Here is a 25952-nt window from a genome sequence, read left to right as displayed (position 1 = left end):
ATCCGTCCCTAATTTAGCAGTGTAAGGCAGCTAGTCATCACCCACCGCCAACTCTTGAGCTACTCTTTTACCAATGAATAGTGGGATTGATCGTAACATTATAACACCCTCACGGCTGAAAGGGCGAGCATGTTTGGTGCGACGGGGATTCGACCCCGCTCAAGCTAGAGACTTAGTGTCGTTTTAACGTGTGGATCAGAAGGAAAGACATCAGTTGGTAACACTCTTCACCTGAAGCGATTAATTTTATCAAAAAAGCGAGACTGGTTGTCACTCTTATAACGCATCAACAGCTGAAATTGCAAAAAAATGTTTCGTTATATCACGCCTTGAACCATAAAATTCTCGAATTCCCAAACCGATATGTTCATCAGTGGGCCCAGATGATTAGCTGAGCAATTTCAAATGGTAATCAAACCTTGTTTACGGATATAATAATTTCCAAATAATATATCAGAATTTAATGCGAATATTTTTGAGGAAACAAGATCAGAAGGTTGTTTTTTGCGTTTGTACTTTTATTTCTAAAACACCGAATGCTCGAATGAAACAGGCTTCCATGGATTTGCACTCAGTGTAATATTTTTTCAATTATGAAAATCTTGATTTTAGAAACAAAACTATTAATGAGGCAGATGTCGTGACTCTCAGCAAAGTTTGCAGTAACTTTGTTGTTGTTATTCGAGTTGTTAATGCTTTGAACACACAGGGACCGATGGGACTGGACAAATATCACTTCTCACGTTTATAAAGCACCTCTTTTTTTTTTTTTTAATGTAGAAAACAAATACGAACCCTAAAATGACAGTCAATATATTGTGTGCTTTAACCCAAAAGAAACGCTGGCTGCATCATATCACACGCTTCAGTTCAACATCATGGTGATATACAGTTTTTGCTCCAACAAACATAGAAATATTACAAACACTTTATGCCTAAGCAATGGAAATTGATGTATGAATATTGTTATTACATACTTACATAGATTTTTTTCAACGTTTAATTTTTTAACACAGTTAAACAAATTTTACAACAGTTATTGTTAAAAGCACAATTACACAATTTTTACAACAATTAGTTTTTTGGACAATTACGACGATTTTACAACTTGTAGTTTTTTAACCTTCTTATCCATTGAGGTAATTATGACTGATGTCACCTTAAAATTCACAACATAAGTTACAATCCTTCTAGAAAATACTGACCCATTATACTATTGTTTTTTTTTTTCCTATCATAATGAATGCGTCTAGATATAAAAAAAAAAACTTCTTAGAAAAAATAATTCCCCTGTTTACTTGGTATTTTCTTTTAGCCCAACTCTATTCCTGCGCTAATGACATGTTCAGCATCGTTATGTTGTCTGATTACATAGAAGATTGAATACGTCATATTAAAGAGATATGTGAGTCTCACTACATTGTTACGATCCATTCGCCACGCCCGTTGTACTTTATATGATGGCTGTACATAACAGTATCGACGCATTTTAGTTTCCGTTGGAACGGGCTTCGTGTTTGCTTTCTATATGCCATCTAGTGTACAAAGGCGACAGTTTCCCAAAACTCCTTTCAAAAGACCGATAACCCTGAAATCACAGGCGCTCTATCTCGCGACTTGATTCCTATGTCTTCGCAGGAAATTACATGAATACCCATCTCTTTGTCTACAACTTCTTGAGGTATGTGGCGGTTGAATGGGAAGTATGATCGACAACTTTAGCTTGGTGAACCCCCACCTCGTAGATCTAATTTCGATGCTGAGATTTTTTTAATATTTTCTGGGACACGTGGACAGCTTTGCCAGTGACCTTTGTGAGTTCTAACCGGTTACAAGACACCACATGTTGCTTACTACGGCTGGGGTACAAAAAAAAATTAAAAATGTTTTTCACTACGAATTTTTCACTTGTGAAATTTTGAAAAAACAAGATAAATAAAAATGTCGACAAAGTATTCTTACACGACAATATGGTTTGTGAATTTTAGGTTTGCTTTAAATTAGAGACGTCACATGGATAGCGGTAAGTCTATGGATTTACAACGCTAAAATCAGGGACTCGATTCCCCTCAGTGGACACAACATAAAACCCTTTATGGCTTTGGTATAACAAAAAATAACAACAACACATAAATGGGAGACAAAGGGTAAAATCATTTGTTAATCACTTTCTGATACAATCTTTGTTTGTTGTGAAACATAAAGTTAAACAATGGTCAATCTGGGCTGTGCCTACCATGGGTATCGTTAACCGGTTTTTAACGTTGGAAGCCTTTAAGCAAACAGCTGTGCCACAAGAAGGGGATACGTAACCTTTGTCTATCTTGGACTATGAAATATAACTTGTATTTTGTATCCCTAGTAACATTTGGCCCTTTATTTAGTTTAATATCTTTACTAATAACATGTAATTAACTGTTCTATCCCAACCAACCTGATTGATGAGCCCTAGTATCGAACGAAAAGCCTCGTTAACGTTGTATACGTCTGATATAGTATAGTTCATATTTTTTAACATCTTCTCATTTGCTTTTTCCTTGTGGGTTCTTAGAATTTCTCTTTTAGATTTCTCCTGTTGATGCCGTAGTTGCTTGATTCGATCCAGGAGGTAGGAAGTCTAGCTTACTGGTTAATATTGGGTTGAGGAATAATTCGTGAGCTTTTTTTCAAGTTAAAAAAAAATATTCATAAATGAAACGCTTTAGCAAAATATTTCATGTCATTTGGTAGATAATTTATTGCTCTAATAGATGGTGTGTTTGATTTTCATATGTCTTTAATTTTTGCTTTCATTTTCAGCTCATTAAATGGAATGTCAAGTGGACAAAATCGAGCATTTTCGACACCATCTGCTTTTCGCATTTAATTTCTTGCAATTTCGTTTACAACAATGCATACTATATACCTAGGTATTACATGAAATAAAGTATCATAATAAATGTTTTGGGTGTAATGTGTTCATGCATTGAAGTATTGTATAGTCTTGCATGTAATGCTTGAATGAAATTATTTAAAAACGCTCACGAATTATTCCTCAACCTAATAGTATTATTGGCCCGGCATGGCCAAGCGTGTTAAGGCGTGCGACTCGTAATTTGAGGGTCGCGGGTTCGCATCCCGTTCGCGCCAAACATGCTCGCCCTTTCAGCACAGATAGCCCTCGAGTAGCTTTGTGCGAAATTAAAAAAAAAGTATTATTAAAATATAATAATAATAAATGTAAATAATTAATTGTTGTTAAAACTGAAATAAACAATGTGATGTTATTAATTTTTACCCTAAAGATCGGATTTCTCAGGCGAAATCATGAGGCTTAGTAGTAGCGAAAGGCCTCGTCAGCCCTGAATATGGGAGACGTTGCGTGATTCACTAATGAGATCTTAGAATTTATTGAAGTAATCACTTTTACTTACAAATAACTCTTTCACTTCCTTTGTCATATTCAGTTATAATAAAGACCTATATCACTAACACTGTCCACTCAGTCCATTTAACAAGCAGCAGGTTTGAAAGAAAGATTGCTCAAGTGAGTTTTAGCGTTAACAGCCTTTGCATGGATACATATACGATACACTCGTCGTTTATGGAAGGAAAAGTAAGAAAGGCCATTCTTCCTAGTTTTTGATTTATGTGTTTAATAAGCCTAATAATTGTAATTCGACATTATATATTTTTTCGTTTAAATAATAGGAACTAGTTTATGAGATCTCTTGAGTTTTTCTGTTTTACTATTATCCAAATCAGTCCACTTAATTATGAAATTGTATTTTGATAAACAAATTTCGTCAATATACTATTAAATGTGCGTTAGTAAGTACTATTATCACTTAATTGTTACCCGAGCTACTCTCTATGTAGAGTTCGTATTGAACGTTTCCCTATCAACATTTCTTCATTATTATTATTATTCTGAAGAGTGTCTTGGTAAGAAACGGAAAATTCTGGATTTAACGCGTTTGTAAAGTGTACAATACATGATAATTATTAACCTTATATCTTATTAAATACTTTACTGAATAGTTAATTCTCTTTATCAGTAATTTACTTATTGAATCACTTGTTTTCACTCGTAAGTTGTAATATTATATAATTAGCAAATAGTTAATATACGGAATAATATTTGATGTCTTTCATCGCGTGCTTACATTAATTAGTTTCAACCGCCTGTTAAACTCTTGATATAATTTGTCTAATCGTCACGGTATCACCAGGGGTCATATTATAATTCACAATCATCTTAAAACAGTTACAATCAGCCAGGAAAATATGGAACACCAAACAGTGAGGTAACTTTGAGCCAAGTTGGTGTATTACAAAGACAACATAATCGCCATAAAGTTTTTAACTTAACAAGGTTAGGTTAACAACCTTCTATCCGTGGTACTAGGCCTAAAGTAATTGAATGAATACTCTGAGATTAGTTTCTACCCAAATAACGTCGTGTGAAATGTGGTGTAATGGCAGACGTTGTAGAAAACAAAACCAGGTCGCCGAGGACACACTGACCTGCTAATCTTAGCTCTTAGCTAAACACCTGCGAATAAGATATTATAGAGTTCAAAATCGTGAGGTTGGAAACTTCGTTTTAAATATCCGGTTGCTGATACCCAAACAGACCTAGATGCTGTGTGTAAACTAGTTTCTGTATTTACGTTATAATAATTTATCTTGTGAAGAACACAAGTGCCTTGCTGATCTCAGAGAAAACACATACTTAGGTACAACTAAACAAAATAACGCGTATTTTAAATACAAGTAGTTACATTAGTAATACTGATCACACGTTAATAGTACAGGAGTGTTTCTTACAGCTCAACAAAAATTACAGAAGTTGTATCAGAACACGCTTAACGAAAAACTAAAACTATTTTCTACTATGCCGAGGCTAAATTTCAAGTATTTTAAACAATTTTGGAATTATATGTATACATATATGTTTATATATGCAAAATGATACGCATTAATTAGTATTAGTTTCGATTTTAATTTCGATACGAGTAATGGAACCCTTGTTACATCCTGAGTTTCAGTTTCCTCGTACTGTAGAAACTAATTATTCCGTAAGGTGTTTTAAATTTCAAAGTAGCGTCATCAATAACCGAAACTTCATATTGTTTGTACTTTACTGTTTCTTGAAAAACATCTTATTTACAGGTCAAACATTACACGAAAACCTGTGTTGTGTTAATTCAAATTGGATTATTAGTCATCTAATTTCGTTTTGAATAGTTTTAAATAGGATAACTTATTATACATATGTCTCAATCTTGTGACCACTTTTCAGTTACTCAATTTTTTTTCCAATTATTATCGTGCGCTATATTTATTTTATTGTTTGTTTGTTATTAAGCACAAAAAAGCCTGAATGACTGGTCTGTGTTCTCGAGCAAGGGTATCAAAACTGAACATTTAGTATGATAAGTCCTCAAACTTACCGCTAACCACTGGTAGAGGCATAACTTTTAAATTGATGTTTAAAATGTCAAAATTCATCAGAAATTAAATGTGAGTCAAAGCCTGATAGTTTTGATTCATCACCGGTTCAGTGATAGGAGTTAGTTTACAAATGTTTATATAGAATCATGTGGTATAAATCCCTGTTAAACGATCGAAAGTTTCGCTTTACTTTGTTTTGTATTAGCTCTAACAATAATGTGGTCAATCTAGCAAGGATTTTTACAAAATCATGACAAACGTTATGTCAAATATTTTTTTTTTTTTGCTTATTTGATGGAAAGATTGAATTAGGTTTGTGAATCAAGGATCACATGATACAAGAAACGTGCCTGATGCTGTCGTTTTACGTCTAGTTTATGAGGTTAAATTACACATCTTCTTTGCTCAATGTTTTAGATAATTTTGTAAGTAGAATTAATATCTGAAAATGTAATTTCACATAAAACTGAAGTTATTTCTTTAATTATTCTCTCATTTGATTTTTAAAAATCTCTATTCTAATGCATTTTAAACTCGAATTCTCTGATATAAAACTCCATCTATAAAATTAATAAAAAATTAAAACGTCATTTTTAAAAGCTGTTTATTTTATCAATAAATATGAGTTGATTATTTGATGTTTTTTGTTTTTAGTATAGGGAATCGAATCTTCAATTTTAGCATTGCACTTCCGGAAACTTACCGCTGGTCCCTTGTGAGACGATATAAGTTGATTGTAATTTCTTTATAAAGTCAGTTCTGTGTCATGCTGCAGCTACTGATATGATAAAAGTGTTTAAGTTTCACAAAAAACATTAAGACCCATAGTCCTTAACTCGTAAAGCCTTTGAAGATACACCGATAAACCCTTATTTTCTCAGAAACAGTGAGTTAATAACACCATTTCGATGAGAAACAGGGAGTTAATAACATTATTTCGGTGAGAAAGAATAGTTCTGTTACATGTATTTTTCTCACCTTTACGATATAAATAAAGTTTTGTAAATAATCAAACACATTTAAACACGCAAATCAAAATAATGATAGACCATAATTTAGCAATTATCTTTATGTTTTAAATACACACTGGCGGTGTGTATTAAACTCAGATGGACGTTTTAAATACATACCTCTGGTGGCGCGTGTTAAATTCAGTTGTATGTTTTAACTATACACTTCCAATAGTGTGTGTTAAATAAACTCAGTTGTATGTACTATCTTCAAAACAAGAGCGGATTCTAAGAAAAAAGTAAATTATATACGAGAGTATAATAGAACGTTCTACTTCTTGGACACAATTACCATCACCACAGGAATGTATTTATATTCCTCGGGAATTCGATTTAAAAAAAAAAAAAATTACTGTTCTCCCAGGAAAGAAGTTTCATGTATTTACGTATGTGTTAAAAAATAGATACTCCATTAACCTAACTACTGTACAGAAACTCATGAACCACGAAGCAGTTGGTTCCGGTATAAAATGCGTGGGTAATTGTTTCGCCACTCTTGTTGAACAAAAAAAAAAGTAATTTCGTCGATGTTGAGATTTTGTTGTTGTTTCTATCAGACCACTATAGCCGCAAGAAATAGTTCATTGGGGTTTTCTAATATTTAGACAAGTATGCGATTTTACGCTTTTAAAAAATAAATAATAAATTTAAGCTTATCAGTAAAAACTGTATAGCTCATTTAGTTTATGTGCAGAAAGTTATTGAACAATCATAGTAGATAGTTTTAACATTTTCAAGGTTTTCATGTGCAGGTAGCTATTCAACAGTCATCAGTAGTGGATCTTTTCAACCTTGCTAACGCTTGTATAGGCAGGCATGTGTGTGTTTCTTTTAGCAAAGCCACATCGGGCTATCTGCTGTGTTCATCGAGGGTAATCGAACCCTTGATTTTAGCGTTATAAATCTGTAGACTTACCGCTGTATTACGGGGGATCATGTGTAGGTAGATAGCTGTTAAACAGCGAGTCTGGGTAAAAACATTTCTATACGTATACCAGGATTCCGTGACTGAATATAGTTAAACACGTAGAAATATAATGTGTAGTGAATAAAATTGTGTAATATTTGCTTATATCTACCTGTTTTACATATTAGCATATCGATGATTACATAATCTCTGTCATATACTATCAAAAACAATCCAGTAAACCAGTGTTGACCCCTTATAATTGTATATATTTACAATATGTTCACATATCAGTGCAGCTAACAATTATTCGGTAACTAATGCTATATAAGTTGTCTTCAGATTAGTTAGCTTTAAATGTATTTAGCAGCAGAACTTATTTTTATAGAATACTCATAGCTATAAATACAGACGAAAATAGCAGATCTTTCTGAACATGTGTAAGAAACATCTACTGTTTTACGGAATGCTATAATTTCACGTGCTATCCGACACCCGCTCAATCTTCGTTCTTCACCCACATTTTTAACAGTTAGTTAGTTGTTCGTTTCAGTTAAAAAGATATAATTGTTTCAAATTATATCCAAAATCCGAGAAATATTGTAAATGGCATTTTCATTGAACACACATTTGTTGTTATTTCTTAGCGCGTAGCCACACAATGCGCTCTATTCATAGTGTTGTAAGTCTAGAAACTTACTGTCGATCCGCCAGAACTTGCACAAATAGAAAGGACTACGTGTGCTTAATAGTTAAATACTTCCGCAAAGTTATTCACAACCAGAAGTTTATACTACTGGTCACTAGAAGTATACCACAAGCAACTAAAGATAGTTCCAAAATATATATATATATATATATTCATTTTACTTTTGTTTACTATAAACGTATTGCCACAGTTGTAGCCTTCACAACAATAATTTACTGTCAAAAATAATCTTCTGAATAGAAAAGGGATAACTAGGCTGTATTTGTGTATGTATTTTTCGACATATTTAAAATATTTGGTATTATATAACGTCTTATTTTGGTTTCACTTGTGCACGCCTAGAAACCTCTTTACTGATTTTAAGCTGCATTAGGCTTACTAATTCGTTTCTGTCATATGTGATTTGCTGTCATTTTTATATGCACTGAACAGTGGTATTTGGTACATCACAAGATTTGCCGTTACATCCTTCAATTTGTCTCCATCAGTGAAACTGGTTTCTATTAACCGTATTAACATTCATTCAAATACAGAAAATACATGCGAAGCGACGAAAACGGTAGTTTTGTGAAGTGTTGTTCTTTTTTACCTGAAACCAAAATTTTACTATTACGCACCGCAATCATAGAAAACAAAAATCAAATAGAGAGAACAACTGATTAGCAGCTGGTAGTAAGTAATGTAAAAGAAGCGTGTTTTCTGCAGTTATGAGGTGAAAATGTAAACAGTTCAAACTATAATTAGTTCATCTTCAGCGGCCTGGCATGGCCTAGCGCGTAAGGCGTGCGACTCGTAATCCGAGGGTCGCGGGTTCGCGACCGCGTCGTGCCAAAACATGCTCGCTCTCCCAGCCGTGGGGGCGTTATAATGTGACGGTCAATCCCACTATTCGTTGGTACAAGAGTAGCCCAAGAGTTGGCGGTGGGTGGTGATGACTAGCTGCCTTCCCTCTAGTCTTACACTGCTAAATTAGGGACGGCTAGCACAGATAGCCCTCGAGTAGCTTTGTGCGAAATTCCAAAAAAACAATTATCTTCAGCGATAAGCCGAGAAAAATAACGTAATTCTGTTTTGTTGCTGTATAACATTGGATATGAGTTTTTATCCAATGCTTAGCTTTATGGTATTCCGACTTTGTGTCTACTTTATTCCGTATATATGCAAAAAGTACTTGGACAGCAGTTAACACCTTTGGGATGTTATTTTAATATCGTATAGTTTCTAAGAAATACATAGGGAAACCTTACGAAAGAAGAAACTAAATGTTGAGTTCTTATGTTTATTATATGCCTCGATTAAACTAATTTTAAAGATTATGGTATTTTATTCTTATAACTTATTTTGCTTTTCTCAATGGGCAACAGAGACCAACGTATAACAATAATTTACAATTGTTTGTTTCTGTTTAATGGGTTGCTTTTAGCGTCATAAGTCTCCACGCTTACCGTTGGGTCACTGGGTTCAAAACTGCACATTATTTTATTTCTCTCTTCACATTTCGTCCGGGTGTTTGAGCTATATAAAAAATCACAACTCAACGGACTCCATATGAATTTGTAACAAACTTACGTTCTTAAATAATTTATACGATCATTAGCTCTAACAGTTGTAAGTTGATTTCATGTCAGGCTAATAAAATAATAATCATTATATATATATATGTGTGTTAGTTTGTTATAACTCAAAAACTAATTAAACAAAAAACGTTGCATCAACTGAAAAGATCCCAGGGAACAAGGCACTCGACTCGTAATCTGAGGATCGCGGGTTAGAATTCCCGTCACACCAAACATGTTCGCCCTTTCAGCCGTGGGTGCATTATAACGTTACGATCAATCCCATTATTCGTTGATAAAAGAGTAGCCCAAGAGTTGGCGGTAGGTGGTGATGACTAACTGCCTTCCCTCTTGTGTTACACTGGTAAATTAGGGACGGCTAACTCAGATAACCCTCGTGTTGCAAAATTAAAAACTAAACAAAATAAAAGCAAACCAGGGTACAAACTACAATGTAGGATTATAAAATGTATTTTAGGTTTTGAAGAGTGTTTTATTACTTATTTTTATCACTAAAAACCCAAGTGAAATTTATATTATTTCCGGTAGAATTAGGTTTTTAATGAAACCTACATTGGAACTATTATATTGCCAGTAGATTCTCAAAGAGCTAGAGATCTGGAAAACTCTAACTCCAGAGAATTTAAAATGAAACTAAAGTGAAACAAATGTTACAGATCTTGACCTCCGAGTTCTTAAAATTTTTAGCCAACTTAAAATGTGTCAGACAGTTGAGACAAAATGCACCGTATTACCTTGAAAATACGTTCGCCAGTCGAAACAAAGAACACCTTAAAATGTGCTAGATGTTTGTTTGAAGTGAATTCTAAAATACTGAGAATGTATTAGACGGTTGAAACAACGTGCCTTAAGATGATAGCAACGTAGCCATTGATTTATAGATGCGAAAAAAACACTTGAGAACTTCCTGTAGGTAACAAAAAAAAAAAAAGAGTTCTCTGTATGGTGACCTACGACGGTATGCTGTATTCGGCGCTCTTAACTGCAAGGAAGCTGAGAGGTCAGCCTCGAGGGATGTGCCAGAAATGGGGTACAGTAAGGCATTACTGAAATTAAACGGATAATGAAGTCACCGTAAGTTATCTCATAGAGAGAATCATCAGTGTTTAGAATATACGTTAAACTTCGTATGTGTAGGCTGTGTACAGAAATAATGTCGTAAAGACTTGTACATTGTTATGTATCGAGTCATCATATATAATAACCACAATACAGACTAACGTCGGTAAAGAGTCATCATGTTACATTGTTAGTGAAGCAGGCCATCACGTATTATAACCACAATACAGACTAATGTCGGTAAAGACTCGTCATGTTACATTGTTAGTGAAGCAGGTCATCACGTATAATGACCACAATACAGACTAACGTCGGTAAAGACTAACATTGTTCGGCAGATCAACGTATCATAACCACAATACAGACTAACGTCGGTAAAGACTCGCCATGTTACTTTGTTGAAGCAGGCCATCACGTATTATAACCACAATATCGTCGGTAAAGACTATGTTTCATTGCTTCAATAACAACGGTAAAGACTTGACATGTTGGAACGACAGTCTGTTAGTCTGTTTCTTAATTGTTATTTTCCTTTGGTGAAATATGAGAAAACGCCTAAAATATACGTTTTTTATATAATAAATTCATGCAACCTAAATAAGTATACATTTTTCATAAAATGTTTTCAGTACGTACATTATATTTGGGCCACCATCAAGATTACAAAGCGGTACATCAAATAGTCTGTTTCTATGTTCTCGCCTTAATTCTGTTTTTGAGGTTTGAATTAATCATTTGTAAGTTTGTAATCAAATATTTCACATTTTGCCAACTCAACATTAAAACCACTTTTAGGTACGGGATCAGTTTCCAGAAATAGCAAAATTAAACTTGATTTATAAAAAGCCTGATTACATGAGACTGAGTATAGTATATATTAAACTGTGATTGAGAATAGTATATATTAAAACTGTGATTGAGAATAGTATATATTAAACTGTGATTGAGAATAGTATATATTAAACTGTGACTGTGATTGAGAATAGTATATAAAACTGTGATTGAACTGTGATTGAGAATAGTATATATTAAACTGTGATTGAGAATAGTATATATTAAACTGTGATTGAGAATAGTATATATTAAACTGTGATTGAGAATAGTATACTGTGATTGAGAATAGTATATATTAAAACTGTGATTGAGAATAGTATATATTAAACTGTGATTGAGAATAGTATATATTAAAACTGTGATTGAGAATAGTATATATTAAACTGTGATTGAGAATAGTATATATTAAACTGTGATTGAGAATAGTATATATTAAAACTGTGACTGAGAATAGTATATATTAAACTGTGATTGAGAATAGTATATATTAAAACTGTGATTGTTTGAAACATGTATTTCTAGTTATATTTCTTCATGCTTGAAATAACCGTATATGGTTCATAGAACGTAATACACAGAATGCAATATTTTTATTCATAAGTTAATATTGTATACATTACATGTTTTTGATCTATTTAGTCAAATAAGTTATATCTTAATGGAAAAACTACCATCGTTAGTTTGTTTTTAAGCACAAAGCTGAACAATGAGTTATTTACGCTCTTCCCACCATCTGTATCAAAACCCGATTTGTAGAATTATAAGACTAGAGACTTACCCTTGAGCATCTGGGATGCAAAAATTTACGAAATTTAAAAGACACTACATATTTTATGTTAAACAAATAAAAGTCGTTATCATGTAATGACTTATAAATTATGCTACACAAAACAAATTTCATAAAGCTTAACAAAGGGTACACCTTAATTAAATTTGTATTAAATAAGGGACTTTTCAATCCAAAAATAATTAAAACAAATTTGCATGTTGTGTTTCTGGACAAAGAATATAGATTTTACAAAGATTATTATATAATCATATCTTACTTATGCATTTAATTTCTCTAGGCAAAAATTCACCATTCGAAAATATCACTAATATGATGGCAAACTCATAAATCAAATTATTCTAATCACTATAGTTTTGTTTTATTACATAGCATACTTTTAGCGTAACTGTTATATTATATTAGGTATATTAATTACTGGCGTATGCAGATAACTAAATGTTAACAGATGTTAATGATGAATAATTCAAGCAGTTTTAACTGTAATCAATTCAATAATCATTAACTTCTAATCCATTATTCATCCTTATTCTCTTTCTTCAGTATCCAAGATCTTTATGTTGAAAGATAATAAGCGTAGCTATCTTCGAGGTTATCAACTTAAAAATTTATCAGTTTATTTACTTTAACCATGGGTCCCGGCATGGCCAACCGTGTTAAGGAGTTCGACTCGTAATCCAAGGGTCGCGGGTTCGAATCCTGGTCGCACCAAACATGCTCGCCCATTCAGCCGTGGGTGGCGTTATAATGTGACGGTCAAGCCAACTATTCGTTGGTAAAAGAGTAGCCCAAGAGTGGGAAATGACTAGCTGCCTTCCCTCTAGTCTTACACTGCTAAATTAGGGACGGTTAGCGCAGATAGCCCTCGAGTAGCTTTGCGCGAAATTCAAAAAACAAACAAACTTTAACCATGGAGCTAGTTTTGGTATTTACTATTGTTTAGGTCAAACTGTCGATAATATTTCTGATTAGAGTGTCGTGACGATCTACACCATTTAACCTTAAGGAAGACCCAAATTATAATATTTGTTGTTCAACGATTGAAGTTTTATTTGCAGATGGAAAATTATACCTTCGTTCAAAGTGAGGATTTTAAGAGTTATTGTTTGTTGGTTATGTCAGTTTGTAGCATTTAGTTTATGGCTTATGAATGACTCTGTAACGTGTAACGTACTGTCATTGTTGAAGGTTTGCATTTATAAATTTTGTCATTTGTAAATTATATTTTATCTGTACTAGTGCAACATTCTGAGTTTATAAAGATCAAAGTTTTAACTTTAACCTCTAGTTTTTAACGCTTATTCAAGTGGAATGTTTGTGTAAATAAAAACTCATGAGTTTCGTGACTTAATGTTAGTAACACTTCTTTTATCGTTATTTAAATCAAAATTTTACCCTTTCTTGTTCATAGCTTTCACAGGTTTGAGGTAATATAATTCTTAACTCCCTGTATATCCAATAAAAACACCGAAACATTTCCGAGTTGTTACACATTTTGGAGCTTATTACCCTTTCGTGGAGTCAATTTTATAACTCTTTTGTTTTTAGATTGTGATGATTTTTAACTGTGCAAGAGTTTAACATGTTTATCTATATATCGTGACGGTTTATGTTGATCCTATCTTTCATCTTTACCTATATGATATGTGGCGTATAACTTAAGAAAAAAAAATATTGTAGTCACTAGGAGGAAGACTACCAAACGACGTTGCTACGCGAGTCAAGCAGGTAGTACCGATTTGAACAGCAATGCCATGACAAAAAACGCCTAGAGTAGAGAAGCAAAGAGGCTTGCTGGGCTTAAAACATATATCAAAAATCACGTTTGAATGCATTTTTTACGTTGTTTTTAATAACTCTGCAAAAAAAAAAAAAATAGGATTTCGGGTTTATGTTTTGTGTTCTATAAGTCATCGTCCCACATGCTTTTCATTCATTATCAAAGCTAATAAGCTGGCTGGTCTCAAGGCAATTAGATTTCTAAAAGGTTTACACGTATGAATACAAAAACTCATGATGACATGTGATTTTGTAATATTTCATTTATTCCATACATTATTGTTGATGTGTTTAAAAGGTTAAGCACACGTTGTTCCCTCTCTCTCTCTATTGTTATCTTTGCTCTAAGCTATTTCTCAGCAGATAGCCCTATGTGGCTTTGCTATAAGAAAAAACACACACACTAAGCTATTTCTACAGATTATTTATTTAGTTATTTCATTTTAACATATTTCAGTTTTGTGATTTCTCAAGTACATATACCTGAAAATTGGCACTTAACGTTAAGAAACTGGTTGCATATATTTCATTAAACTAGGACAATTAAAGTTCAATTTATACAATAACGTGTGTGTGTAAATATATTGGTCATGAAGGAGTAAGAATTAATATTTTCTTACTTTAATCAATTAATAGAATATATCACCTGGTTATCTCATGTTTTATTATATCGTTCATACGCTTGAGGACGGTATGACCACTTAGAAAAAATAAGCCTAATTTATAATCTTATGAAATACCTGACCCGTTTGAAACCATAAAGGTTAAAATGTAACGCAGTTAGCAATATGCTGAAGGTTTCAAACAGCAGTTGAATTAGTTTGAGTTTCACAATTAGCATTACTAAACAATACAATGGCATATTTAGCATGGCAGACAGCTATGAATTACCTTTGCTTTCTACTTTTCTAATTCATACGCAAAGCAAGTAGTTGAATTTGGGATTACAACATGAGCTAAGGAGACTTTCCCATTTGAAAATTAGTCACGAAGAAATTAACAATACATGTCTTAGTGTGAATGAGTTAGTAGTATGTCTCGCGCTGGTACAGCGGTAAGTCTGTGGATTTCCAACCCTAAAATGAGAGGTTCGATTCCCTTCACTAGACTCAGCAAATTGCGTGATGTGGTTTTGCTGTAAGAAAATGTACAACCTTAACGATTTTTGTCTATGATAATTTTACAACATGAAGAAAAACATTTTTCATAGTAAGATAAGTCGTTTTCTAGTGATGATAAAATAGTGGTATGTTTGTTGTTTCTTTTTAAGCTTTGAAATTGAAATTTTAATCTTTAAAAATACAACAAAAGTTATTTATTTATTTATATGCTTTGACGATTTATAAACATAATTTTAATAAACCTACTTAAGGTACTAGAACTCCATAGTCAACATGTAGTTAATTCAAAATTTAAGAAGCATACAACAAATCATTCGACAATTTTTAATGTATATTTATTGTACATATTAATAAACCTACATTTAAAACACTTTACATACAAAGTGATTCAGTTTTGTATTGTACACAAAAATAAGTATTACCTATTCCTCCTAATTTCGGAAGGGGTACGTTATATCAGAAGGTCATCTTATCATTCAATACAGTTTTCACCAAGTAAGATCATTCTCATAAAAAAGGCCCGGCATCACCAGGTGGTTAAGGCGTTCGACTCGTAATCTGAGGGTCGCGGGTTCGAATGCCCGCCGCCCCAAACATGCTCGCCCTTTCAGCCGTGGGGGCGTTATAATATCACGGTCAATTCCACTATTCGTTGGTAAAAGGTAGCACAAGAGTTGACGGTGAGTGGTAATGACTAGCTGCCTTCCCTCTAGTCTTACACTACTAAATTAGGGACGGCTAGTGCAGATAGCCCTGGTGTAGCTTTGCGCGAAATTCAAAACAAAAAAGTTTAGGCTGCAAGTTGTGTCAGTTATTCTCTCAGTTGAAAACCACATTTTTTTATTTTCTTATCAGACTTAACCTCAAATGATGTTAACAACTATAAACTGTGGTATTTTATATGGTGGAATATTTATGTATTTCATTACAATCCAATATTGTACATCTCCGGGCGAAGTGATTTAAATTTGGTTTGATTTCTTTACACCTGGAAATTAAAAAGTTTTCACATTATTTCTTATAAAGTTGTTTTTGTGCTTCTTATTAATAAATAACTAATGTGTAAAACATATTTCAGTCATTAAGTAGTCACGCTCGATATATGTATTCGCCTCATCCCATGTGCCATAATTGGACGTCATATTTGTTCTGTAAATAAAATTATTAGATCTAACTCTTTGAGCCTCATATCACTTAGCTGAGACCTTTCGGCAACACGAAGTTGGAATTCCATCCTAACTGATCTGAAAAACTCTGCATCAAAAAGTGTTGTTGTTTTTTTGTCTTTCATAGTAGCACATCGGAACTTTTGAGGTTAATCTTGTTATCTAAGAAACTCTACTTACTTGTTTTTAAGCTGCGTCGTTGATTTGCCTTGATAACGCATACATCGCTTCACGACCACTTATTAGTAATAAAATCGTTTATCAAATAAATTTAATATAAGTTTAAACAGGCCACTAGGCTACGTAGAAGATCTCAAACATCCGCGTTTTTCCCGAACAACTCAAACTGCTGAAGCTTGTTTGTAACCTACATACAACCTTTCACAGCGTTTTCAATAGAATATCATCTTTGAACGTGCACACGTTCCGCCAACGTACGTGCAATTTAATTGGATAAATGCTGGTGGCATTTTCCATTAATTACAATAAATGAAGGTTAATAGTCCTCTGAATGCTAAAGATCCTCTCTTTTAACATCTGAAAAAGGAACTGATGCGTGTTTAGTTTCAGACTGCATTTTGAAATCTAGTTAAACATGACTTCTTACAGCTAGTTAAATTTGATAACTTTGATAAATTTGTTTATATATATAATTAACTTAAATTTGAGAGGTTGGAAAACTAAACATATTCTTAAATGAAGAGAACTGATCCATTTATAATTAGGAAAATAAAACATTGAATAATCTCATATAAACTGCATCAAATGTTATCTATATATGTAGACCGTGTAGGTCATATTTAAGTCCCCATTATATAGGTAATTAAAATCAATTTTTATTGCCCAGCCCGCTGAACGGCCCGGCATATTCAGGTGGTTAAGGCACTCGACTAGTAATCTGACGGCCGCAGGTTCGAATCCCTGTCACACTAAACATGTTCGCCATTTCAGCCATGAGGGTCAATCCCATTATTCGTTGGGAAAAGATTAGACCACGCTGTGATGACTAGCTGCCTTCCCTCTAGTCTTGCACTGCTGAATTATGTGCTAGCGCAGATAACCCTCGTGTAGCTTTGAGCGAAATTCAAAAGAACCAAACCCTCACTGAACACTATATTGTTATTGAAACAGTTTTTTTCCACGTGGTGCATCATGCGTCCACGGGATTGAGAACTGCTTTAATATTTTGAGTAATGGTTCTGTTTCACATTACTATGATACCTGTCAGAGCAATTAACGTTATCCATATCAAGAACAATATGCTACAGAGTTAAAGGGTGGGAATAAAAGAATGTGAGCATAGTAGAAAACAGCATGAGGTAGGGTTAACTCTAGCTGTAAAACGAAATCTGAAGTAAAAGCATTGACTAAATAATTGTCCCGTTCCGTTGATATCCACTAATGATGCTAACAATTGCCAACTCAGGTAACATTTACTAGCAACTGAATAAAGCATCGTACATAATCACCAGAAAACAACATGAAATGTATTTTATTTAGAATATATAATATACATCCATCTTGTTACTATGAAACTTCGTGTAAATACAGGTCAATCACAACCCTGGGGCGTCTGTTTCTTACAGAATAATGAACTGTGTATCTACAAATACTGTACAAAAAGAAAGTTGCAGTCGTAATGGTGAGATGAACATAACTGTTGTTAACCGATAATCCCAAAATGTCAATATGTGTCTCAGCCTTCCGTTTCAAATCGTCAACCCGAGATTAACGTTATTCCAGAAGTAGCTCCAATTTGTAGCAGAACAGCTCTTACTCTATTTCACGTGAACATTAACAATAATAAACCGAAGCTGTTTTGTGTCTCCATCGCTCGATTCTTTTGTTAATAATGTACAATGGTACATTAAAATGGGTACTCAGCTTGAAGTAGAACATACCAGGATACATAACTTTTTAGTGCATCATAACAGATATCAAGTGGATAATTCACTTGTGCTCGTGTTCTGTTCCGCATCTGAGGTGGGGTGGTGAACACAAGATTGCCATAATTCCTCATACTGTTTGTTTGTTTGTTTGTTTTTTGTTTGTTTTAGCATAGTGGGTTACCTGCGCTCCTTCTACTGCTGGGGCTTGAACCCAGTTTTTAGTGTTTTTTTTCGTAGACTTACCGCTAGTTACCAGTGGACTATAAGGAAACATTTGACTCGTAAGTTTATTGGCACGTTAGGCGTGGACCGCCATTACAATTGTTGTAACAAAATTTACTTAGCTGCTAAAAGCTAGTCTTAAAAACGGAAGTAACCTTTCTCTGTTTACTCCTCGTTTCCGTGAAGGAGCCCGCGAAAGGAACCATAGGCTGCGTGAAGTAGTCCCAGCTAGTTCCCTAGCATATTTTAGTGATTGTGGTAACACTGCCTATATGTGAAATGAAAATCACCAGTCTCGCCACTTAGACAACCTTCTGATTCCGAGCCTATTCAAAGAACAGGTTGAACGACCATACCGGAACGCGGAAGACTCGACTTTAATATAGCGTATCTTCAACGTTGTCGGTCAAGGCTGCCTCACGAGCTGTCAATTCCGAAAGGCTACCGAAGTAGGTAACGTATTGTCGAAGTTACGAGGACAAGGGTTGCTTGGAGCAATTTTCAACTTTTTGAGGGCTGGTGTAATACGACTTTTCAGGACCGCCTGTTTATAAGTTCATGGCCAATCGCATGCTTTTTCTAATGTGTACGGGAGGTTTTTGAAACAGTATTGTATAGGTTCTTTCCTTGCAAGTGACCAGTATCATTCAAGCTCGCTTTCGAGCAGGAAGGTTCTTAGAAGGACGGAAAATAAGCATTGGAAATAAAGGAAGTGGAAATCAGTGAGGTAAGATACAAGCAGTTTAAGTTAGTTTGTTCTACTGCTAGTCATGTGCCAATACTTCTTATATGTTAGGTTAACTGTGAAGAGTTGAATCTAATTTTCTGTATTTTCAAGCGACATAAAGTGTGACAAATTATAACAATAAGGTTCCGTAGACAAAATTGTCTACATAACACGCGAGTTTTATATAAAGAAGACGAAATTGTAACTTAAAAAAACTATTTTATGAAACCTTTTAGTATCAGTTTTTATTTAATATTTATTTAAACTTCACTCAGTTATATTGCCGTCACTTGTTGTTTTTTTTTTCTGTTGTTATTGTTCTAAATTTACGAGCTAAATGCGTTCTCTCATTATACGATAGTTTTATATACTTGCAATAATGTATCTTAAATATCATTTTCTTTACAGAATGCCGTCGAATTCTGCTATCTATTCAGAGTTTTAGGTTATGTGAACAATTTAAAATTTGGTTAAACGAAATACACGCATTCCTTAGTTGTTACTCCATAACTAACTACTCTTCCTTGAAGTGTAATACTTTAAATACTGGTAAGAGACTTTTAAAAGAAATTAACAGATGGAAAGTGTCACTTGAACATTTTTACGTGATGCATGCTTACTATTGATTATTCAATAACCTGATACACAAATGGTTTACCAGTTCATCTCTGATAAAGCATTCCTGAACGTTTGGGAGTAAAATTGATTGGTACTCCAAATATGAAGTTAGATATGTGGAATAAATGCGTCTCAATTAGTTTCTTTATTAAAATATTAGTTTTTTAACTCAAAACTTCTCGGAACAAATCAAAATTTATCGTCACAGCTTATGGTAAAACATTAGTAAATTGTCTTCTTTCACGATTCAAAGAAACTTTCAAATTTCTCAAAAAACAAAACAGAAACCTCAGTAACAATATAACAACATTATACTTCCTCAGACCTCCCTATACTTCCTCGGTCCTCCCTATACTTTCTCAGTCCTTCCTAATCTTCTTTAATCTTGTATTACCACATGCCACCTATGGCGAACCAAATCGCACTTAATGTATGTGGTCCATGAAAATATTTTAAAAATGCTAGTATAAGTTAAACAATATTTAACTTAAAACTCTTTTTACAGCATTATGACTCTTTAAAAGATGTTACAAAATCACAAATCAATATTTATTTATACACAGAAAAAAAACATTTCTTAAAGGGTGAGGTTTGGGTTACAGAACAATTGAGACACTTTTAAATGTACTTGTATTTGACTGTGGTTATTGTTGTTTTGTATCATTGTTTTGATTAGGTTCTCTGTAATAGTTCACGATTGTTTCCCAGGTAATCATGATCCGACTGACGATAATAATCCTAGGTGTCACTACTTTAGTCTGCGCCACCTCCGTTAAAAGCAGTTCGGCTGTTAAACGAGAGGAGAATCAAGGTAGCCCTAGCTCATCAAGCAGACAAGCCAGCTCGAGTAATCACGCTCAAACAGCGTCCCAGGCTAACCTGTATTATTACTACTATCCTGTGCAAGAGAAGAAACAGTCTGCGGAAGATTACGAAACTTCTGCCTCGAATTATAATCCTGTCAGTACCTCATACGGCACCAATGTGGAGCAGAGCTTTGATTCTTCCGATGTGTACCAGAGTGCAGCTAGCTCTCAAGGTGCAACTGCCGGAGGATATGGAGGTCAAACCGTAGGGTTTAGTGGTGAAAACAGCTTTACAGGAGGTAATTTCGGAGGTCTCGGTGCTGTCAGTGATATAAACCAGGTGAACGCCGGGGGCTACGGCGGTCTAGGACAATTAGCAGCGGCAACTGGAGGTTACGGAGTTAACGCTCTCCCGGGCCAAGCACCAGCAGGAGGATACAGTCTTGGAACATCTGGCGACATCAGTCAGTTGACTGCTGCAGGCTACGGAGGTTCTGGAGCAGAAGGTTACAGTGGTCTGGGTACTGTAGGAAGTCCGACTTTATCCCAGTTTTCACCTGGAGGTTACGGAGTTGGTTTCAACCAGGCAGGTGATTTTGGAGGTAGTGGAGCCGTAAATGGGTATGGTCAGTTTGGGACTCAAGGAGCATTCGGAGGTTATGGACAAGGTAACTATGGAGGGTTTGGAGATCTACGACCCGCTGCTAGTTCCATTATAGGGTCAACTGGTGGAGAGACTCAATCTTCTCTGGGTCTAGGGTCCTTGATAATGCCCATGTTAGCTCTGGCAGGTCTAGGACTTATTCTTCCTTCAGTGTCGTCATCACTTACGAGCAGTAGCCGTCGAAAACGTGAAGCAGAGGACAAAATGGACATCTTCAGCGGATATCGCAGAAAATTGGAGAAATACTACTCCATCTATCGGTCAGCAGTAGAAAATGAGGAATGTCTCAACCGAGTTATATGTGAGCTGGGAAACGCAATGAGTGATGCAAAAAGCAAAGTTTCCATCATTAGGTAAAGCTTAAGTAATTTAGTACGTTGGAAATACGAGAAAAGTCAGTCTGAATGTTTTCGAAGTTTCCTATAATGGAATTTAATAATGTAGACAATATATTATAATTTAATTTGTAATGAATATTTCAACCATATTAAGTAAGATTTCATAATTGAATACTGTATTACATAAACTGCAAATTTCCTATTTGAACTATTAGAAAAGAGATTATAACTTATAATAATTATAATTATAAGCACCTTTTTAAGACACTCTTCTCATTAATTAAATATTCGCTTTGCACACACTTTAACACAATACATGTAATGTTTTTCTTACTAAAAAAAAGACTGTTATTTGCAGAATTTGGGTTCATTAACATTTTAATCTTTTATCTACACTTATTCGTCTCTAATGTAACAAATGTCGAAAAAGATGAACCAGTTTTTAAAATTAGAATAAAATTAAGACTGATTCTGTAAATATAATTATGCTATTAAACTTATTCGGCTTATTTAACTCTAAGTATGTTTTTATCTAATCAATTAATACTTATTATTAATTTTGCTTCAAACATGTATTTGTCATTTAAACTGTGATAAACACATGGTAATGAAAGAACAATCACATCAATAAATAATAAACACAGACAAAGGCGTTATCATTTAATAGATCGTGACTCAGTCTTCAGCGTACCTGGACTATTAATGCGAGGATTTGTGGTTAGCGACCCGTTGCCACAAAAACGGGTTTCGAGCAAATCCTACTATTTGACTAAATTTAAATAACCCAGTAGTTGGTGGTGGGTGCCGGTGCTAGCTACCTTTCTAATAGTTGAGCAGCTCAAAATTAGGGTTGGCTATGTGCAAATAGCCCTTGTGTAATTCTGCGCAAAAATTCTAAAAAACAATCAAACAACCGTTGTCAATAACTCGTTAGAAAGTTGCTACTTTGAGAGAAATACGAGAACTCAGCTTTTGCTACTACCTACAATGTCAGATGACACAAAATGTATATATATACATGTATGACAATCATGTTTGTAATGTAATTCACGCAATCAGATAGTGATTTCAACGTACTGGGAAGCACTTGATTAATTTGGCACTACGATACAGATCCTGACCTCGGCTGAAGGACATAGATAATCTTGCGTCTTTTGTAAACGATCCACATACCATCTATTAGCCCCTAGTTTGTGCGTCAATGAAACCAAATTCGGGGGAGAGATATCACAGTTTCCATTAGTCAAATGAGAAACAAAGAAAAAATGTATTCCGATAAAGAATTTGATCTGTTAACCTCAAAAAGGCTTACCTCATTGCCAGACGTACCAGACTGTGTTCCTTTTACACAAAATAGCAGAAGTGTTCATGTTCAGGCTGGTAACGCAATTAGCCAACTTACAGCAGCAAGTGAACTAAGTGAGTCTTTCTAGGCCATCTGTATCAACAGAAATTGCGAAAACTACAGATGAATCGTTTTTAAAGAGCTGAGGTACCAGATTCTACATTGCCTGAAAACTATTGCGAATTCGCAAGGTGTTCAAATATTTATTCAGAAGTTCAAAAAATAAATAAAAAAACAGAACGCAGAAGCTTTGTTTCAGAATAAACTCAATAAACATGTCTTTCTGACTCATGTTGGATGTTAAGCTACTTGATCACTCCCTTTCCATGTGATACGTTTTACAAATACATTTACGGGTTAGTATTTTGTCTTTTAAAAAAATATAAGAACTTTGAGACATTTTAATAAAAGGAACTCTCTTTTTTTCCCGCTCGCAACTTCGCCGCTTTTACGAATTGTTTCCGTTTGGATAGTATTCATATTTTTAAAAATAATCATTTAAATTAAAAAAATGATAATTTCATTTGCACTCTATTTTAATGTTATGAATTTACCTTTTAAAAACATCATTTATTATGAAGAACGTGAGTAACCCTGTAAAAAATTAAAGTTTTTACAAAATTTGGAATTTTTGCTTCATTTAACAGTACATGGTGTAAAAAGAGTGCTCAAATTATTCAACTGTAAACATAAATAACATTTCAATAATTATAACAAACACGATACTCATGGGTCGGGTGTGGCCTTGTCTCAGTGAATCACATAACTGGATTCTGAATCCCAGCATGCGTTTTCTGCGTCCTAGAACTGCAAAAACATGTTCCACACGTTGGAACCATGAACGAAGCTATAAGGGCGGAGGTCAAATCCCAACTACTTGGTTAGACGAGATAATGCAAAAGTTGACAGTAGGGTGCGCTTCACTAGTTGCTTTTCCTCTAGCCTATAATTTCAGAAATGGCGACAACTATGCGCAGTAGTCATTTTTGTAACTTTGAAATTTTTGAAACAAACAAATAAACCAATATTCATTATACGTTACTATCGTTTTGCGTTAGATTTCACAAACATGAAATACTTTTACGAGTAATAAGAAGCTGGATGAATTGCTTAGTCTTGAAATAAGCACACAGACTTTTTATATCATACTTCCGTATCGATTTTGTTAATACGTTTTAGTGAAAAATCAGCCAATTTAATCTCATGTGTTTTTTTCCCTAGGGTTTTAGAACATTTCGTACCTGAGCAAATAAGAAACAAGATGGAAATTTTTGAGACAGCTGCTTTGTCAACAAAAGTAGGCAAGTGTTACAAATATAAATGCTAAAACACTACAATTTTGATGTAAAGTATCGCCTCAAATTCAACATCATGGCTGTTTTAATCGACCACGCTACAACAGTGACATTTACATGTAACCCACTTCAAAAGGAATATCGTCTAGCGACTAAATAAATATACAAAAATCCTCGAGCATACCTCAGCCAGAAGTGTTTCCATAAAAACGACCCATAAGGAAGTATTAAGCTCACGTAATGACTGTGTCCTCAACAACACTCCCAAATGATTTGAGTACATCTTTGACACAGTAACCCTAAACGTGGTAATGGTCGTTCACCTACACTGTTATCGTGATTAACATTTTTGTCTCTTGAAGTTACCTTTCGTCAATGTGGAATGTACAACTAGGTGATATGTTTCATTGTTTATATATGTGTATTTCTCAAAAATATTTATACGTTCAATTCTAAACAGAAAAAATATTATTGTATTAAATTTTAATTAGATATTATTTATTTAATTAACAATCACCCTGTTTCATCCTTAATGAATACCAAGTTGATATTAATCTGGAGTATGATTTGTGATAGAACATCGTGATGTATTTAACAACTGGAATACCTTTCTATAAATAATGTAATCAGTTATTTGCTAACCAAATGTTTAGTAAATAAATTGTAGATCGCTTATTCGATTTTCATAAATTGGATGAGTTTGATAAAAATCACGACTTCGTTACACAGTTTTTGCCAGATGACGCTCATAGGATTGCAAATAGAAAATGATCCTGCTTACTTGGTTTATTAAAATTAACACTTCCACTTTGTATAACTAAAACCTGTTCCACATGTTTATTGATTTGATTGATATTTTATTTATGCATCTACGAGAACATTTCAAAAGCTTCTTTGACGTAATTTTTGAAAACGGTTATTCCATAAATTTGCATAGATTTCGTTCGTTAAAATTGTGATACTGAAATATATCTGAGAAACGCCGGACCAAACAGCTTATTATTTTATTATTACAACAAAAAAGTACATATTATTTACACATCGCATTTCGTTTTGTTATTTTATGTCGATGTCGAATACTTGTATCATCATGGCAGTTTCGTTTTTACATTAGCCTTATTTAAAACCTCAAAAGGAGCCTTCAAAACTAATAACCTATTGTTAAACGGAATATATTTTTCCAAAATATTTTTATTTCTGTTTGTTTTTATATATACAATTTCATAACCATAGCCGATCATGTTAACCTCAACTTCCCTTCAATATACACGTTGTTTGATTTGTTTATTAACAAGTAATAGCGGTTAATTGTTTATCCCAGTATGTTTATTACTCGTATCTTGAACTTATCGTTTGTGAGTTCTTTATACTGCTGTAACAATTGAAACATGTAGATGATGGTAACATTTAACGTAACGGTTTAATACTCAGTTCATGTATTGTGTTAACAAAATGTGTGAATAATAAAATACTATAAATGTTAGCTCTTAGGTGTATCAGTTATTTCTACAAACATAAATACATCCTCTTACGAGCTTCAGATAAAATTCTTCCTCTATTTCGTGTGGAGACGATAACACTTGTAGGGTAAGTTAGGTTAGAAGGTCATCTTATCATTAAATACAGTTTTCACCAGGTAAGATCATTCTCATGAAAAAGGCCC

The 25952-nt window shown here is 33.9% G+C and overlaps 1 protein-coding gene across 1 annotated transcript; it reads left to right on the top strand.

The window, feature by feature from the left end:
* Window positions 1–19137: 19137 nt before the first annotated feature.
* LOC143249373 (uncharacterized) lies at window positions 19138–25721 on the top strand. Its single transcript, XM_076499118.1, has 3 exons — window positions 19138–19223; window positions 20550–21664; window positions 24216–25721. The coding sequence occupies exons 2-3, from the start codon at window positions 20556–20558 to the stop codon at window positions 24319–24321; spliced, it is 1215 nt and encodes a 404-aa protein (XP_076355233.1). The 5' UTR covers window positions 19138–19223; window positions 20550–20555; the 3' UTR covers window positions 24322–25721.
* The last annotated feature ends 231 nt before the right edge of the window (window positions 25722–25952 follow it).

Source organism: Tachypleus tridentatus, chromosome 4 (genome assembly GCF_004210375.1).
Source record: "Tachypleus tridentatus isolate NWPU-2018 chromosome 4, ASM421037v1, whole genome shotgun sequence".
Lineage (NCBI taxonomy): Eukaryota > Metazoa > Arthropoda > Merostomata > Xiphosura > Limulidae > Tachypleus > Tachypleus tridentatus.
This window is presented reverse-complemented; position numbering and strand designations above follow the sequence as displayed.